Source organism: Octodon degus, unplaced genomic scaffold (genome assembly GCF_000260255.1).
Source record: "Octodon degus isolate 3935 unplaced genomic scaffold, OctDeg1.0 scaffold00153, whole genome shotgun sequence".
In the NCBI taxonomy this organism is placed as follows: Eukaryota; Metazoa; Chordata; class Mammalia; order Rodentia; family Octodontidae; genus Octodon; species Octodon degus.
Window position 1 is genome coordinate 936322 of NW_004524729.1, and position 18230 is coordinate 954551.

Below are 18230 nucleotides of genomic sequence, written 5' to 3' on the forward strand. Positions count from 1 at the left end.
AAGTTACTTTTTTTTTTTTTTTTTTTTTTTTTGCAGTACCAGAAATTGAACTCAGGACCTTGCACTTGCCAGGCAAGCGCCTGTTCTACTGAGCTATCTCCCCAGCCCAAGAAGTTACTTTTGAACTCCCATGACAATCAACTTTGAGCCCAACATTTTATAAATTAAATGATGTAAAAAGCCCTAGTCTATAAGGAACGCTCATGCCCCTGAAGGACAGGGTGGGATGGGCCCCGCTTCTCCCCTGGTCTTTAAGTGGAAAGGCAAACATCACACCTTACAAAGGCGCTGTACTCAGCCAAAGCAAGTAAGACCTCTTTCTTTAAACCTATTGAGCAGAAGCTGTTCCAGGAAGAGGCAGGGGGAGTTCGGGCCAGATGTTCAGCAGCAGCCAGAGTCAGACCCAGTGTCCCGAGTGTTCCGCTGGCAGGCGCCAGGTCCACCTGGTGTTGAAAGTGACTACTGAGGCCCAATCTTGATACCATTTGCCTCATTGTGAGCATCAAATAAACCCTTCTGGACCTTCCTATAGATTGCTTTGGCAGTATGGATGAACACCCCTTCAACACTGCAGGCGTTTTTGGCTGAAGTCTCCATGGATATGAATCCATGCTCCTGAGCAAAGGCCCCTCCTTCCGCTCCCTTCACATCCCCGCGGGACTCCTGGTCACTCTAATCCCCAATCAGCATGACGACCATGTCAGAGCTGGAGTGCTGACAGTCACCCTCTAACCATGAGGTCAGGTGGCTGAAGGTGTCACACCCCGAAAAGTCGTACACCAGGGGTGCTCCCCTGTGGTAGGAATGGGTGATAGAATGGAAGGATTCCTGCCCTGCTTTTTCTCTTCTTCTGCTATCATGAAAGTTCTCCTCTACTTCTCCCATGGCCGTGTCCCAGATTTGTAATTTGATTTGTTTTCCATCAATGTTGACCATATAGGGGCCGGGGAGACAGCTCAGTGGAATAAGTGCTTCCCTGGCAAGAGCAAGGGCCTGAGTTCAATCCCCGGTTCCGCCAAAAAAACCAACCAAACAAACAACCCCCGCCCCCCAATATATTGACCATATAGGTTCCAAACTCCACACCTATGGTGAGGTCACGGATGGGCTGGGAGTACTTGGCTGTAAACTGCAGGAAAAGACATGACTTCTCCACTTCGGAAGGAGAAGGATCTGTGTCTCGGGAGGCAATTACTCTGGGAACTTTCCGGGGAGTCCAGGACCGGGGAAGGGGAGCTGGAGCCCCACCCCTGGGTGGCCACCCGCCCATTTTGCTATGATGATGATGTCATGAACGTGCTATGCAACATGTTATGCTCACGTCTTTTTCTGTGGATATGTTTAATTCTCTTGGATACATACCAAGGAGCGCTGTGGTCAGACAATATGGTAATGTCACGTCCAACTTCTGGAGGAACTGTCCAGCTTTCTCCACGAGCTCCACTATTTTACCTTTACACTAGCAGACAATCAGGTCTCCGACTTCCCGCCTCTGCCCAACACCAGTTCTTTCCCATTTGCGCTGCTTTCCCAGCCACGCCTGTGCGGGGCGCACGGTCTCCCACAGCTTGGATCTGCATCTCCCCAACTGCTCGGGTGCGGGGAGCGCCTTCTGCTGTGCTTCCCGGTCGTTTAGGTGTCTCTGGGGGTCCTTTCGAATCCTTCGCCCACTTTGAAGCTGGGTGGCCTCAAGTTGCAAGCATTCTTCCTGCAGCCCAGGCACTAGAGCCGTCTCAGGGTGCAGTGAGTGGGTGCAGTGCTGTCTCCCCTTCTGTGTACATGACCTCCCACAGAGCTGTGAGGCCGGCCCAAACCTCCAGCCCACCCATGCCATCACACCTGCAGGTGGACAGAGGCTGACATGGCGGCTCTGCGGCAGAGACCACTAAGCTACCAGCGCCTGAGCTAAACCCATGCCGGCTTCCCGCCAGCGCAGGAAAGACCCATCTCGGCACACAGCTGTGCCCGTGGAGTCTCCTGGGCCTAGATGCCGCCTCATAGTCAGTCTCCGTGTGGCTCTCCCCCACCTCCACCTCCATCAAGCTCCTTAGCAGGCCCAGTCAGGTGGGCTCCACCTGCCACGGACGCCCAGGTGCAAGGCCACCTGCTCACCCTCACTGCCTGCTTCCTGCCCTCGCCTAGGCCTGGCCTCCCTGCTTCTGCTTTGTCCCTGGCACCTGGCTGGGACCTCTCTAGGTGTCAGCCAGCTGTGCGGCTGCTGCCCACAAGGCCCCAAGGACATGCACGCCCTTTCCTGGCTTAGCTGGGACCGCTCTGGCTGTATCCCCACCGGCCTCCCTCAAGGCCAGTCCTGTCCTCATCACAGGGCCCTGTGCCTGCACCTCTGCCTAAGCCCCCTCCCCCCACACAGTGCATCCGGCTGCTCCTCCAGGTCTCAGCTCACAGGCCGGGTCCCCCGAGATGCTCTAGGCCACCAAGCTAGAGCAGCAGAGACACCACCTTCAGGTCACCCACCTTGCTTCCTGTCGACCCCTTCCCGCCGCTGCCTGCACCTTCCTGGGACTGCTTCCCTCCACCTCCTCAGACAGAGGTGAGAGCAGGGCCAGGGCTGTGCCTGTCTGCAGCACTCCTGGGTCCCGGGCATCTTGTAAGTCCATGCACCCAGGAGCTGGGCAGAGACCCCTGTGTCACTCACTGCCCGGCCCTGCCCACCAGGCCCCAGGTTTCTCACTGATCTCTAAGCGCAGACAGGCGGGGCTCTGGGAGGCAGTATGCTGCCAGGTCCCAGGCTAGTGACAGGGCTGGGGTGGGAGCAGCCAGCACGCTTTCTTCCCTGTGGGCCCTGCCAGCGCATCTGGGCGTGCGTTCCTGGCACCTGTGGGAGGCTCTGAACGCTTGAAAAAGTTCTTTGATGGGGATAAGACAGAAGGACCGGAGCAGGGGAAGACAGGGAACAAACAAGCCGTGGAAGCAAACTGGTGCCCAGGGGAGGGGCGTTGCTTGGACAGGGTCAGAATGAGTACCTGGGCATCAGGTGCGGCGGTGAGGGAGGAGCCCGGCCCTGCTCCTCTTAGAAACACTGCCCTCCCTGGGGGCACTCCCAGACACCAGGCCCTCCACAGTCTACCCTCGCCAGCACCAGCCTGATCTGCCCCGCAGTCTGCCTTACACCCAGTGTGACTCTGAGCTCCCTGAAGTGTGACAGCTGCTTCCTTCCCAGCGCCAGAGGTTGGCAGATGTATCAGAGGGGAAGGACAGTTCACCTCCTGTCCCTGGAATTCCTCCCTCAAGAACCCAGCGACCAGCTGCCACAGTGGCACAGGCCTGTCATCCCAGCACTCAGGAGGCAGAGGCAGGAGTTTGAGGCCAGGCTGACCTACACAGCAAGACCCTGTCTCAAAACCACACACACACACTAACTACCGTGGGTCTCCCTCACTTGTCCTATAATATTGTTTTATGAAGCTTTTGAACTTAAAGGAAAATTTGAAAAAATCAGGGGAAAGTGGGTCGACAATCCCACACCAGATCCAGCTATGACCGCCAGCACATGTTGTCCCTTTTCCTCACATGCTAGTTTTCCACATGTGTGCATCGTTCTGTATGAAGTCTTTCGCAGGCTGGAGGGAAGTGTCCCCAAGCTATGCCTCATCCTGAGTGACCTCCTTGCCTGTGCATGGCCCCTTGGCAAGTGGCCCCTGGCCTGGGCCTGTGCTTGTTCCCTGCCCTCCCATTACCCAGCCTCCGAGAAGGGCATATGGAATAGCTGCAGCTCTTCTGCTTTGGGGATCGTCCCCTGCAGACAGATTCCCAGAAGGGGGTGCCCTCTGCACTCTGGACCCGCATCCCTGCCCTAGTATGTTGCATGTGCAGGGCCCCTACTGTGGTGGCTTTTTCCCAGCTCACATGTCATCCTGTTGGAACACTGGGCCCCCCACGCAGGAAGGGGCCAAGGCCTGAACTCAGGGAGCAGCCCTTTGTGGGGACAGGTAGGCAGTGGAGACCACGGCTGAGCAGTGTGTGTGAGGCAGGAGCCCATCTAGGCCAGCCAGGGACCAGGGAGGGACCGGCGTGCCTGGAGCAGGGTGTGGGGTCACATGCATGTGCATGTGCGTGTGTGTCTGCCCACCTGTCCGCTGAGGCAGCTAAAGCCCAGGGCACTGAAGGTGTAGAGGGAGGAACTGGAAGCTAGGCTGAGTAATGGGGTGGCCCTGGCACCCCTACCCCTATGGGCACAAACCCCTAGGTCAAGCCTGGCCCTGCTGACCGAAGACACCTTTTAAAGCAGCCGAACTCAGCTACCTTTTGGCTTTGTCTGTACTGTTCCCACTTCCTAAAAATTCCTCCTGGCCCCAGCCCAACCCCACCCGGGAACCCTCTACTCTGGGCAAGGTGAGTTGCCTGCCCACCTCCGCCTGCCTGCACACGCTCCTGGCATCGATCACACAGAGGGTGTCATGGTAGGAGTATTTCTCCTGCCAGGAGCTCCCAGGGGCAGCCAGCTCTACTCAACCTCAGAAGGCCCAAGCTGGCAGTGATGGGCTCGGCGGGCCACATGACAAGTCACATCTCTTGGGCACTTCTTTGCTGTCCCTACCAGAGAGCCACGGCAGAGACAGCTCTCACCTGGCGCCCAGCAGTGGCAGGGTCCCCGCGCTCTGCCCTGAGGCTGTGCATCCACACTGTGGGTTCTGATATCGGGAACACGGGGAAGCAGCACACATGCATGGGGGTGATGCTTATGGCCTCGTGGAGTTGTGTCTGCACGCGGACCGTGCTGGACTGAACACAGAGGTGTGCACGCCGTTCATCCGCGGGGCAGGCGGGTAGTGGAGAGCTGTCTTCTGTCTCCACTCTGCATGGTTTTGGGTAATTATTCTATGTGTGGGAGATGGGTACATAAACAGACACTTGTGACTTGGTCTGATTCCTGAGCTGGGCAGAGGTGGAAGGGCGTGCATGTGTGTGCTCAAGGGAGCGTGCGTGCGTGAGTGTGCATGCATGTGCCTGTGTGTGTGTGCCAGGGCCAGCAAGCATCAGCGGAAAGGTAGGAGAGAGGATGCGCAGGGCCCCAGGGGCAGCAGAAGTCCAAGGATAGGCTGGAGTGGCAGATGGGGGGCAGACGACAGGGCGGTCCCTGAGGGAAGAGATCAGGCTCCCCACTGGCCACAGGGATCCTAGAAAGTGACACCCAGAGGGGACTCCACCAATGGCTGGTCCCTGGTATCTGAGTCCCTGGTGGCTGGCAGGTGAGCTGGGGGTAGCGGCAGTGGCAAGCTGGCCTGTGGGATCCTGTCCTTGTCACTAAGGCAGCACCTGGGAGCTTATGTAAGATCCCAGACAAAGCAGCTATGCAGCTGCCCACTTCCCACAAATGGAGGGTGCCAGCCGGGCACAGGGCACCTCTGCCAACTGTCTATTTCTAGCTGCATGTGGCTGGGATGAGGTTGGTGACAGGGAGGGATGCTGGGACAGGCCAATACCCAGGGCTGGCTAACGGCCACTAGAAACCACAAGGGCCTGTCTTGCATGTGTCCGCAGTGACCCCAAACGCTGCCCAGGGCCCAGCTGCTCCAAGACAAGCAAGAGTGTTGGCAGAAGGGCACTGGGCTGGAGACTTAGACTCCACACTTGCTGCGAATGCCCTTTTAGGCCAGGCCCGCTGCATCTGGCTTGGGCATATGTTTTGGTAGCAGGGTATTTTTAAAGAAGCTTCCCAAGACACTTCTTGTTTATTCCTGGGAGTTCTGACCCAGCCCTTGGCACAGGGGCCTTGAACGGGACCAGGCGAGGCAGGCAGACGCTGGAAGGGCAGCTGGAAGGCCAGCGTCTGCCTGTCCGCCCGCCCGCATCCACAGCGGAGTTTCTCTTTGCTGTTTATGGATTTAGATTCTCTGCCCAGGACAGAGGAGGACTTCTTCCTCAGCCACCAGATCAAGACCCAGCAAAGGTGGGGCTGTCACAGGGTGGAGTGACAACAGACTTAAACCTAGGGGAAGGGCAACAGAGACCGCAAACAAGCCCACCCACCTCAGCTGGTGACGCAATCCCGACCTGGACACACGTCCAGGGGTGTGGGGACAAGATGGGAGGCGCATCGTGGCCACTATGCATCCACAGAGACCACTGTCCACACAGCTCCTTTCAGGAAGCAAAGTGACAGCAGAGACCCCAAACCACCAGCTAGGAAAGGAGTCGGGAGCTGGGAGGGGTGTGTGTGTGTGTGTGTGTGTGTGTGCGTGTATGTCTGACTCTTAAGTCCCCATCCTTCCTGCCTCTGGAACAGGGACCCTAAGGACCTGGCCTAGAGGCGTGGCCTGGGGGAATCCACACCAACAGGTCTTCCCAGGTGAGACACAGGGTCCCCAGAAAAATGCATGCAGTTCAGGGGCTTCTCCAGGGCTGACACCTGGTGAAGACCCGAGGGCCAAGAAAGGGTGAGCAGAGCTGTCAACTCAGGCTGGGAAGTTGATTCCAGCAGGAATACAGGCAGGTGCGTATACGTGAGTGCTGGAGGGTGTGTGTGTGTGTGAGCGCAGGAGGGTGTGTGTATGAGTGCGGGAAGGTATGTATGTGAGTGTAGGAAGGTGTATGTGAGTGCAAGAGGTTGGGTGTGAGCTCAGGAATGTTGGTGTGAGTGCAGAAGGGTGTGTATGCTTGGGAGGTTGTGTGTATGTGTGTGTGTGTGTTTAGGAAGGTGGGTGTGAGCGCAGGAGGGTGTGTGTGTGAGTGCGGGAAGGTGTGTATGTGAGTGTAGGAAGGTGTGTGTGAGCGCAGGAGGTTGGGTGTGAGCTCAGGAGTGTTGGTGTGAGTACAGAAGGGTGTGTGTGCTTGGGAGGTTGTGTGTATGTGTGCTTGGGAGGTTGTGTGTATGTGTGCTTGGGAGTGTGTGTGTGTGTGTGTGAGTTTAGGAGGGTGGGTGTGAGTGCAGGAGGGTGTGTGTGTGTGAACTCAGGAGGCGGGTGTGAGCACAGGAGGGTGTGTGTGTGTGAACTCCGGAGGGTGCTGTGAGTGCAGGAGTGTGTATGCGTGTGAGCTCAGGAGGGCGGGTGTGAGCGCAGGTGGCGGGTGTGAGTGCAGGATTGTGTGTGCATGTGAGCTCAGGAGGGTGTGTAGTCAGGGGAAGGACAGCTTTTTGACCACTGGAGGCCTCAGCCCTGAGAAATGAGGGGACAGAGGTGGGCAATAACCCTCTTACTGTGATGATGGCACCAAGTCCTATGGCCAGAGTGGCCCTGTCCCGACATAGGGCTGCCCTTCCTATGGGGTTCATTCCATGCTCCTGGGGCGCCAGGGGCTTGCGGGAGTGGGGACAGGCTCCATGGCCGGCAGGGCTCCACCCCCACCAAGCCTACTTTCAACCAGGCAGTGTCAGTCCTGCATGAGTCTTCCAGAAAAGTAGGCATGGTGTCATTAAACTGCACAAACCTGAACACTTCTCAGAGCCCACTCCCTTTACTTCACATGGGAAGTAGAAACTGAGGCACAAAAGACTGGGGCATCTCCAGGGCGCCCCAGCAAGTCAACAGCCCGAAGAGCCTGACTGCCCCCTGCCCCTTCACCCCAGCACCTCCCTAGGCTCCTTACGCTCTGACATTCGGACCCAGCTCTCACCAGCACACCCTGACTTTGCAGTGATCTGTGGAGAGTGAAGCTGCTCTGTAAAGGTGTGTAACACTGTTCCTCAAGCTTTTTTTTCTCAGGCAGGAATTTCTAGTCAATTAGCGGCCATGCAAAGCCAGAGGAGAATTGGGCGTGAATCCCACTTGCTCTGTCACAGCAAATCCTTGCAGCCAGGCATGTCTGGATCACTTGAACTCGGGCCAGGGACTCAGAGCGGTGAGGGGCGGGGTAGGCATGAAGAGCCCAGGAAGAGACCTCTTGGCTTCACCTTAGAAAACACTGGTGTTTACACACACGGAGCTGACTGTCCGAAGCTGTTTAGTTTTACATTAAAATGGTCAGCATTTTTTTCCTGGTAAGAAATGCATTCGAGCGGTTGAAGTATGAAGACAAATAAACAGAGGCGACTGGAGCCGTGGTTGGGCTTCCAGGCAGCAGCACGTTGTCTCCAGCTGTGGTCTGGAAGGCTGACGGGTCCTTTCATCAGGACAGCCTCTGCTGCTCCCCGACCTGAGCCCTGGGCATTTGAGCAATGTCCTCCCCGTGCAGCGGGGCCCTGGCCTGGCTGGGAGCCCCGGCACCCCACAGTTCCTCCTCCTTGTTGCCTTCCACCTGGCATCCACACAGCTGTCTCCTCACCTGACCCTAACAGAGAGGGGCCATCCCCATTCTGCAGAGATTGAAACTGAGACTCTGGGATGAGGGAACAGGACCCGGGTCACAGAGTGGGAATAGAAGGCCTGCAGTCACATGGCCCTGGGCCAAGGAAGAGGGACACAAGGACCACTGCAGGAAGTTGGCAGATTCCTGGCCGGGAGGAAGAAGCACTGTGGTGAGGGCAAGGAACAAGTCCTGGCCAGGGCTTCAAAGTCAGTCTGAGGCCCAGCCTCTTTGCCAGCTCAAAAACACACAGCTGGGTGCATGGTATGGAGTCAATGGATGTAATCCCAGTGCTCTGGGAGGCTGAGGCAGGAAGATTGCAAGTGTGAAAGCAGTTGGGGCAACTTAGAAAGGCCTTGTCTCTAAAAGATAAAGGGGTGGTGGTGGTAGGGATGTAGCTGACATCAGGGAGACGGGGTCATGAGCTAATTCCCACCTGCAGAGACCTCGGTAGGGCTCCTCTCATTTGGCTTCTGTCTCCCCCCTGGCACAAGCAGGGCCAGCCCACTGGCCCCACCTTACAGAAGGGGCTGCTGAGGCCCAGAGAAGCTAACTGCTTGCCCAGCCTCACACAGTAAGTGATGGGATTGGAGCTCAAAGCAGGCAGGTGGCAGGGAACACAGCCCCGTCTTCACACTGCCAGTTCCCAGCGAGGACACGACATGGGGCAGGCACCGGGAAATCCTTACAACACGAATGTCAAGGTCTTGTCGCTTTCTTTCTTTCTTTCTTTCTTTCTTTCTTTCTTTCTTTCTTTCTTTCTTTCTTTCTTTCTTTCTCTCTTTCTTCTTTCCTGTGTTTAGGGAAAGGTCTACAGGTGTTCAGGGTCTCACTACTAGATGGACTCGTAGTGATTCTCCAGTTTACAGCCTCCCAAGTGCTGGGATTACAGGTGTGCGCCACCAGGCCCAGCCTTATTTGCCATCTCAGAGTGCCCTGGGGGTGGGATCAGCACAGCAGGCCCAGGGATTGAACCCCCGGGCCCCTACGCCTGCTTGCAGTGCTTTAACCCGCTGAGCTATTTAGCCAGCCCTTCGTCTCTGATTTCAAAGGCATCTGGAAGCAGACAACCCTCATGTTTCCCCCAGGTGTGACAATGCCAACACCACCTGGATTTGACGCCAGTTCCAAGTGGATGGTGCAGACCCTCACAAACAGAATTCAGCCACACTGAGCCCTGGGTCCTGTGCTTCCACCCTGGCCACACTGGCACAGCCACACAGAAAACTGGCAGATGTCAGTGCACGTCAGTCGTGGCCTCTGCGCCTTCCCTCTGATGTCCCACCCACCAGAGCTCCTTTCGGCTGTTTCCAAAACATACTCTGCATCCAACCATCAGCCCCCATCATCATCCGTGCCACCCTCTCTGACCCAAGCCACTGCAGTGGTCTCCCTGTTCAAGCCACTCTGCTTCCTACACCCTGTAACACATTCTCTTCACAGCAGCCGGCAAGGGCTTTTGAATTAAATTGCCAATGAGAACGCGCCAACCCTTGGCCAGCGCACCCCACAGCTTCCCGTGAAACTCACACTGCAATCCAAACCCCTTCCCAGTGTCTGTGAGGTCCTCCCTCACCTGGTCCTGCCTGTCACCTGGACTCACTTCTGCCGCTCTGCCTCCCTCCCAGGGCTCTGACATCATGGCCAGTCCCCAAGCTCACCTAGCGCTCTCTAGAGCCACACGTGTGCCCTGCCTCTGCCTGGACGAAACCTATCCCTCGATCTCCAAACACCTCTTCCTCCTCCCCTGCGGCCTCTGCCTGTGTCTCCTCCCCTACATCTGGGCAGACCTTTATAACTGCCTTCACGGGTGGCTTCAGAGAAGCAACCTCTGAGGCAGGATCATAAAAGCCCCGTGCACTTGAGCTCACCTCCACACTACACAGAGGTTCATGCTGGCCCGTGCAGAAGGGCCAACCTGAAGGCAGCCTGGAGGGTTCTGGCCACCAGCCAACATCAAGCCCTGGGCAGAAGCTTGGTGGATTCCAGCCCCTGGCCATCACGGTATCCGGGCTTCAGGTCTAGCTGCGGCCCCAGACACTGCAGAGCAGAGCCCAGCCGTTCCTGCGGGGGTCCTTGTGCATTTCTGACCCACGGACACACAACAGAGTGGCTAGTGCTCTGCAGCACTTACCAAGGTGGTTTTATGCATCGGTGGTGGCTGGAATGCCACCCATCTGAACCTGCCACCTCCCGCCAGCACTTTCTTCAGAGTGGACACGGCGGCCTCGCCGAGGGTGTTGGCTGGCTGCTGCTCCTCACTTCGCAAGTTCCAAAGTGAGGGAATGGCTTGCGCTTTGGACCCCACAGCACGGATCTTCAGACCCTGGCTCTCTGGCACACGGCAGGTGCTCAGACTGACTTTTTTGATTAAACAACAGCTAATGGCGGGTGGGAGGTGGCAGTGCCACACTAAGCCTGTGCCTCTACTGCCCATTCTAGCTAGGGACGCCTCTGCCTTCCTCACAATGGGGCGCAGTGTTTCCCAGGGACGGGTGCATTTACAAACCTGCTCTCTCTTCCTGCAGCAGATACTCAGGCACATGCCCACGGCACACCTGACTCTGCTCTGGGTTCCGGAAGACAGAGCATGACCCAGGATGAATTCTGCTTGCAGGGGAAAAGGAGAGTGCAGGGCCACAGCCCGGGGCACTGTGCGGTGTGGCCACAGACCCTGGGCAGCCGGGTGTTTGGGCTGGGTCTTGAGTGATGGGGATGGGGGGTGTCGGGAGCAGCTTTCCTCAGCAGAGACATGCAGAAGGCTTGAGGGGTTGGGGTGAAGCGGGGGAGGGGAGCGGAAGAGGCTGCAGGGCCCTGGGCCCAGGGATCCCAGGCGCCACTGGCGGGGGAGCGGGTGCTTCTGAGGGTGCAGCAGGGTCTGGAAGGAAGAGTGAGGCGCTGTGTGGTGGGGTGGGGCGGGGAACGCGGGCTCAGAATCACAAACTGGCAACACCCCGGGCTGGGCTCTAGTCCCAGGATACTACTTCTGGCTGTTATGACCTCGTGTAAGTGACTTTCTCTGTCCGAGCCTCAGTGTCTTCATCTGTAAAAAAGATGATACTCCTGGCTTCTGGCCAGGGATGTTCCGAGGACCCAAGAGAGGACACGAACACAGGCTTGTGGGCAGCTCTAACACACAGAGCTCCGACTGAAGGGCCCGAACCTCGCCTAGGCAGGAGGATCTGAGCCCAAGGCTGCGTGCACACAAGGAGGTGCCCCTTAAATGCCTGTGGGGCCCGAGTGATGTGGCGACTCGCTCGATTCTGCGAGGCCTGGCACAGATGCCTTCCCCCTCAACAGGGAGAAAAGTGCTGAGAGACGAGTCCCAACCAAACTGCGAGCCACTCAGGGAACATATTTTTTAGTAAGTCAAGGTAAAGATCGAGGTCAGGAGAAACATCTGGCTAAGTGAACTAATGGCTCTGTAGAAAAAGGAGCCTCGCTCTATGGAGACAGGAAAAAATTATCCACTGCTGGTTTTAATTTAAGATGAAAAAAAATCTTATTCTATTAGCCTAAATATTGCTCTGCTGTCCAATTGCGTGGAGTTTGGAATAATATTTTTCAAACAGAACTACTGCTATTTCAAGTAATTACGCAGCTAAAAGCAGCCATTTGGGTTTGGGTAAGATCTCATCACCATTCCAATTCCCTCTGGTGTCATTTTCTGTTATATTTGAGAAATTCCTCAATAAAGATGTCAAATAGAGAAAGGGCTGCACTCCTCGGAGCACAGACCTGGCCTCTCTCCAGAACGGCCACAAGCAAACCATCTCCACAAGAAAATAACTTCGTTGACTCAGAAGAAAAGAGAAGTTTCAACGGCAAAAACCCAGGCAAGAAAATAACCCGTCCACTATCTGCCTTGTTCACGTCTCTAACCAACTCAGAATGCTTTCCAAACTTCAGTGCTTATTTCTGAGGTGAGCCGGGTTTTGTCCCATGCACCACCCCTGAGGAACTGGGGAGGGTGGCTCACGAAGCAGAGTCACAACTGGACTAAGCTCTTGACCAGACATCTGCAGACAAAACGGCACCAGGCTGTTTTTTTGGAGTCTGTCTTTCCCCCGTTCACGATGGCTGCTCGCTGGAGTTCAGTGATGACCAGAGGTGTCGGGACCCCAGGAGGCAGTGACAAGAAAGGATCGGCCGGCCCCTCACAGCTACTGCACAGTTCCCTGGGCTTGTGCTAGAGGTGCTGCTGGGTGGCACACACCTGATTCCAAATTCCAGGCAGGTGAGCAAGGTGGGGTGGTGAGGGCGGGGCAATCAGGGGCACCCTCATCAATTGGGGCACCCCTGCCCTAGCCCTCACCCCTTATCCCTGCTCTGCCCCTCCTGTAGCGCAGCCCTCTCTGCAGGGTCACATGGCCATGGAGGCTGCAGGGATCACGGACATGCGGAACAGGTACCCACCCCTTATCTAAGCCACATCCTAGATACCTGAGACCCTCAGATTCCTTTCCCAAGGGGCCCCAAGCCTGCAATTCTCAGACAGACAAATGGCCCTTAAGCCCGAGCCATGCCAAAGGTCAGTTGCTTGGTGGCCACAGTGTGAACACTTAGGTTAGGATGTCCTGGGGCTCCTCTGGGGTGAGATGGAGCACAAGTCTGGCACGGAAGTCCTGGAATTCTGAATTAAAACCCGGCTTCCTGTGCATTAGGAAGCAATGTCAGCCAAGGTGGCGGCAGCAAGCGGCTAGGCAGAGTGTCGTCTAGGGCCATCAGGGGCTATGTGGCCCGGGGACCTCTATCTGTACTTCTGTCCAAAGTCCCACATCTGTCAGGGGTGGCTGGCTGTGACCACGCAGGAGCAGCAGTGCAGACGCTGCTTTTTATGCCATCGCCCCTCATTCTGGTGCGTGGGCAAGTCATGCAACGATCTCTGTAACAAACATTGTCACCACAGTGGGGACAAACCAGATGTACTTGTGGGTCTGGCGAGGGCAGTGGGCTGCTGGCTTGGAACCTGTGTGCCACATGGTGGCAACACACAGCGCAGTGCAGACACCACACCCACTTCTCCTTCTACCTAATCCCCATAGTTCTACTCTGTGGCTGGAATGACTGACCCATTTCAGAGTTGGCAGGGGACTAAGACTGACAGGGTCTGAGCAGCTGGCCCCAGACTCTACGACACATGCATAGTGACACCAGAATTTGAGCCACCATGTTCCAAATCAGCTTGCTCTTGGGGTGGGATCTGATAGGCCAGCGTGTCCTTAGCTCCCTCACCTCAACACTATACCAGGTATTTAATTCTTTCACGATTCACGAGTGGAGGGGCAGGGGCTCCCAAAGGTCACTCCAGTAGCCGGAGGCCACATGGCCACTCTGGGCTGGAGCTGGCTGGAACCAAGGTCTCATTGCTCTGAGCCAGAGTTTAGTCTGGAGGAGGGAAAAAGACCAAACAAAAAGAACTCTGTTGGGAAGGGTCTGCCCGCAGTCTTGAGCAGAGAGGCACAGAAAGATCCTTTTCTTGGAGGCCCTGAGTGCGCCTTGAAACCTTGGAGAGTCGCAGAGGTAGTGGTGTGGGGTGTGTGTGTGGGGGGGGGCCCTGCCCAGCTCTTTAGATTAATCAGAATAACAAGAATCCGCTGTGAGCACGTTGTGGGCAAAGTAAACATCCACACGGACTTCACCTTTAGACCAAAGGCCAGTGGCTGTAGGAACAGGGTGCCTTGCTGAGGAACCGATGAGGGTGCAGGGCCAGCAGGGCTCCCCAAGTTTCAGACTCGGTGCAGCCTCACGGAACCCGGGAGACATCCACAGCCTAGACTGACACATCTCTCGCAGAAGTCGAGGGCTGGATGGAGGCCTGAGGCATTCTGGGTAATCAGCGCCAGGCACACCGCTCGCTCTCCGCATCCGTGACCTCCCTGAGTCCTCACAGGGCAGGGATGAGGCTCTCCATCTTACAGGTGGGGAAACTGAGGCAAGGAGAGGCGGGGAAATGGGAAAGCCCCAAACTGTCAGTCCCTATGGTACTCTTGGTCACAGGGGGCTCCTGCCTGCATCTCACAGCCTCTGCACTGCCTCGTTAATTCCTGAGCCATTCTTTAACATCTGAAAGGATGTAAACAGCTGGAGAAGTGGAGCACTTGTTCTGGGAGGGCGGAATGAGAAACTCCTGGACGTGACTGGGCCTGGTGTGTGACACAGCAGATCTCACTGTTCCTACTCAGGTCTCACTGTTCCTCTGGCTCTGCAGTCCCAGGGGCTGCCACCCTCCAGCACACCCTGAGCTCAGCCTGGAGGAGCAGCCACCACTCTCCACACACTGCCCTCAGCCTTGACAATCCGCCCCACGGACACCCTGCTTAGTCCCACTACCTCTCCAAAGCCCCCATCCCCACTTTCACTCCTACCACGCCCCATCTCAGGTTAGCTTTCAGCGCGGGCCCTTCTGGGCTCAGTGACTTGCTGCCCAGACCTCTGTTCTGGCACTTGTCTGGGATGTAATTACATGTTCACAGATCTGTTCCCCATAACGAGATCATCTGAGGCCTAACATGAATTAAACAAAAACAGGCAGGGAATTCTGAGGCCGAAATGCCACGAAGAGGCCAAGTCCCCGAGCATCCGGGCGTCGAGCTGCCCACCCCACGCACCCGCAAGCCAGCGGGCGTGATGGAAGGCTTGCTGAGCCCTCTGGGAAGCACACCACAGAAGCCCGTAAGAAAGAAATCCAAATGATCTTTAAACCCTTTAGTTCCACCCGTGTGAAGCGTTCCTAATGGAACATTTAGAAAAACACGAAAGGAAAAGTACTGTGCTCAGAATCACCTCTGGCTTCTGAGAGAAAAAAACAAAACAAGAGCCCCCCTGAGAGGTGCCCCAGTTGTCCACAGCAGTGACAGAGCCTGTGTGTGGACTACCTAGCGCCTACTAAGCGCCACTCAGGTAGCTTTATGTCGTCATCACGCACAACCTGGTGATGTCTACTCTACACTTTGAGAGGATACGAGGACAGGACCAGCCAGCTGTGAGGGGCTGGAGTCCTGCGCCAGGCCTGGGGCTCAGTGCTTGGGGCCCTGTCTCGGTTCCTGCTCACACTGGCCCTGTGAGGAGCCGAGAGTCTCCGTCTTCCAGCAAGGGCCTGAGACCCAGCGGGTTAGTAGTGTAGCATGGTCACGCTCCTGCCAGACTCACGCTCTTGCTCTCTGCTTTCCTGTCACTGTGTCCCTCATGACCCAGAAGCCAGTGGCCGAGGAGGCTGGAGACAGATGCTGCTCTCTGTGTGACAGGCTGGGAACCACATCAGTTATGTGTGGGGTGGCATCTCCCCAGCAGATGCCCAACTTCTGCCTCACAGTGCTTTCAGTTTTGATTTTTTTTTTTTTTTTTCTTTTTGAGACAGGATCTCACTATGTAGTTCAGGCTGGCCTTCAACCGACTATGTGGCCCAGGCTGGCCTCCAACCCTTGGAAATCCTCCTGCCTCAGTCTCCTGAGTGCTGAGATTATGAGTGTGTGTCACCATATCTTCAGTGCTTGTGTGACCTTTTATGGAAAAAGCAGTCTTGGCAGATGATCAGGTGAAGATGGGGTGGTTATGGTGGGGGATCTGAACACAGAGACAGAGGGAAGACACAGGGGGCTCCGCCAGCCCCAAGCAAAGGGTGCTTGCAGCTACCATGCGCTAGTGGGGCCCTGCAGCAGACAGACCCACAGCCCTCAGGTGCAGCCTCTCTGCTAATACCCTGAGTTTGGACTCCTAACCTCCAGAAGAGTGAGATAAGAAATCTGTGTTGCTTAAGCAGGTTTGGTTTTGTTTTTGGTACCAGGAACGGACCTCAGGACCTCACGCTTGCGTGCCGGCGTTGAGCCACTGAGCTGTATCCCTGGGCCTTGAGCAGGTTTTCTTTTCCATTTTTAAAAAGTATTATTTATTTGGCACAGAGTCTCCCTGTGCAGCTCAGACTCATAGTGATCCTCCGGTCTCAGCCTCCCCAGCGCAGGAATTAACGGCATGTGCCACCATGCCCGATGTTGGCGGCTGGCACGGTGCAGGGCGGGCATGGCATGCGGTACCAGGGTCCTTGTGCTTGCCAGGTGGGTGCCCAGGCCCCTTAAGCAGTTTTTAATTCATTACGGCATCCCCAGAAACTCACACAATGATTAGCAATTCATCAGACGACGGCACGACCAGGAAGACAGTGGTGACAGGGGCCACCTAAGGTGCTCAAGGTGCACATGGCGTCAGAGAGAAAAGCAAAGGACAAGCATGCCGGCCATGTGCCCAGCACTGCAGTAACACATCCGGGCAGGGAGAAGGGAGCAGCACAGAAGTATACCAGCAAAACCAAAACACTTCCCTTTTTTTAACCCCTATTCTATTGCTTCCCAAGTGGACACCTATAAATCTCACGCAATTGGCTCAAAACATATTTAAACCATGGGGACATGGAGGTATAGAAGATTCTGGGCTGTGTCCCCTCCAAATTCTTACACTGAAGGAATCCAAGCCCTAAGGCTTCTAAATAGGACTATCCCCGAAGACAGGACTGTTAAAGAGGTAAATAGAAACGGAGTTGTTAGCTGGGCCCTCTTCAGTGGGGTGGGTACCCCCTGAGGACGCAGAGAGACAAGGGACACAGGCGTGCACAGAGGAAAGGCCATGTGCGGCAGGGCAGGAGGGGAGCCACCTGCAAGGGGAGGAGCGAGGCTGCAGAAAGACCAGGCGTGCCGGTACTGAGGTCCTGGACTTCCAGTCTCCAGAACTGTGAGATCGGCTTGGCATGCAGCCCTTGGCTACGGAAGCCCGCGCAAAATCATAATTCATACAGGAAGCCAAATGAGGATGAGACTCCCCACAGTCCCCCCCGCCCAGAGCTAGAGCTGAGACAGGCAGGCAGGCAGGCAGGCAGGCCAGCCCACGGGGTGGGTGGGGTGTCACTCACCCAGGCAGTTGTGTCCGTCGTGCGCCAGCATGAAGCCGTCAAAGCAGGTGCACCTGTAGTTCCCCGGGATGTTGATGCACTCGTGCACACAGCCTCCGTTGTAAGAGTCATTCTCACACTCGTCAATGTCTGCAGAGCAAGGGACACGAGAGGCATCAGTGGAAGAGCCCAGGGCCCTTCTGCTGCCACGGCTGAGGCTATGGGGAGGTGGGTGATGGAGCGGGGATGCAACAGGAACCCCGTGGAGTGCTCCTAGGGGCTGGGGCTATGAAAGTGAAGACCCTGGAGGGCAGCTGGGCACCCACGTGTGACTTCCAATTCCTGCCATGGTGAAGTAGGCAAGACTCCGGCTCAGGCTTTCCTGGAAGCCTCCCAGCACCAATGGTATGGCAGGACCCTGTCTATAATCCCTGAAAGGGGCCCTCCAGCAGCAGGGGTAAAGAGTGGAATTAACTTGACGCATCGCTTAAAAGTCCTAGAATGAAAATTTCTGGAATGGAAGAAAAGTCCACTAACTCCCCCAAATAATTTCCTTCCATGCACAGCATCTGAATTTCAACTGCTCTCAGCTTCCTTGGTATAACAAAAGCTTCTGTTTCATAACAATGGCTGGTGGCCTTTGTAAAGGTCATCCTTTTTGCTGTCATAAGTCTTTTTCAACATTTTCCATCAGAGGTCAAAGGGCTATCAGTTCTGGAGTTCCAGAGAGAATAGGAACACACCCAGCTAACCTTCAAGGAGCTGTCTTCCTAACTCAAGTCCTGGTCACAAGACGCCGTGTCATTGTCTCCTCAATCCCCACACTAATGCAGGGTGTACATGGCATTATCACCTGTCCAACTTCACAACAACAAGGAAGAAACTCAGGCTCAGGAAGACCAAGCTCTTGCCAAAGCTCAGACACCTAGGAAGCAGTACACAGGGGTTCCCACAGTGCAGCCCAGGGGTTCCCACAGTGCAGTCTGGCTCTGGAGCCCCAGGGATCCTAAACCCAGGCTAGGACTCTCAAGGAAAGCTTTGGGCCCAGGAGCCTCCTCTGTCAGCCATGTCTAGGGCACTGGCTCTTCTGGGGTCAAATACTCCT

The 18230-nt window shown here is 55.9% G+C and overlaps 1 protein-coding gene and 1 pseudogene across 2 annotated transcripts in view; both read right to left on the reverse strand.

Annotated features, from left to right (window-relative positions):
* Scube1 (signal peptide, CUB domain and EGF like domain containing 1) overlaps positions 1-18230 on the reverse strand; it is a 120683-nt gene that overhangs the window by 85074 nt on the left and 17379 nt on the right. For both annotated transcript variants that reach the window (XM_004642387.2, XM_004642386.2), the window contains exon 3: positions 17147-17275. In XM_004642387.2, the coding sequence (XP_004642444.1) occupies positions 17147-17275 (129 nt within the window). The remainder of the gene's footprint in view (positions 1-17146; positions 17276-18230) is intronic.
* LOC111812942 lies at positions 460-2618 on the reverse strand (annotated as a pseudogene).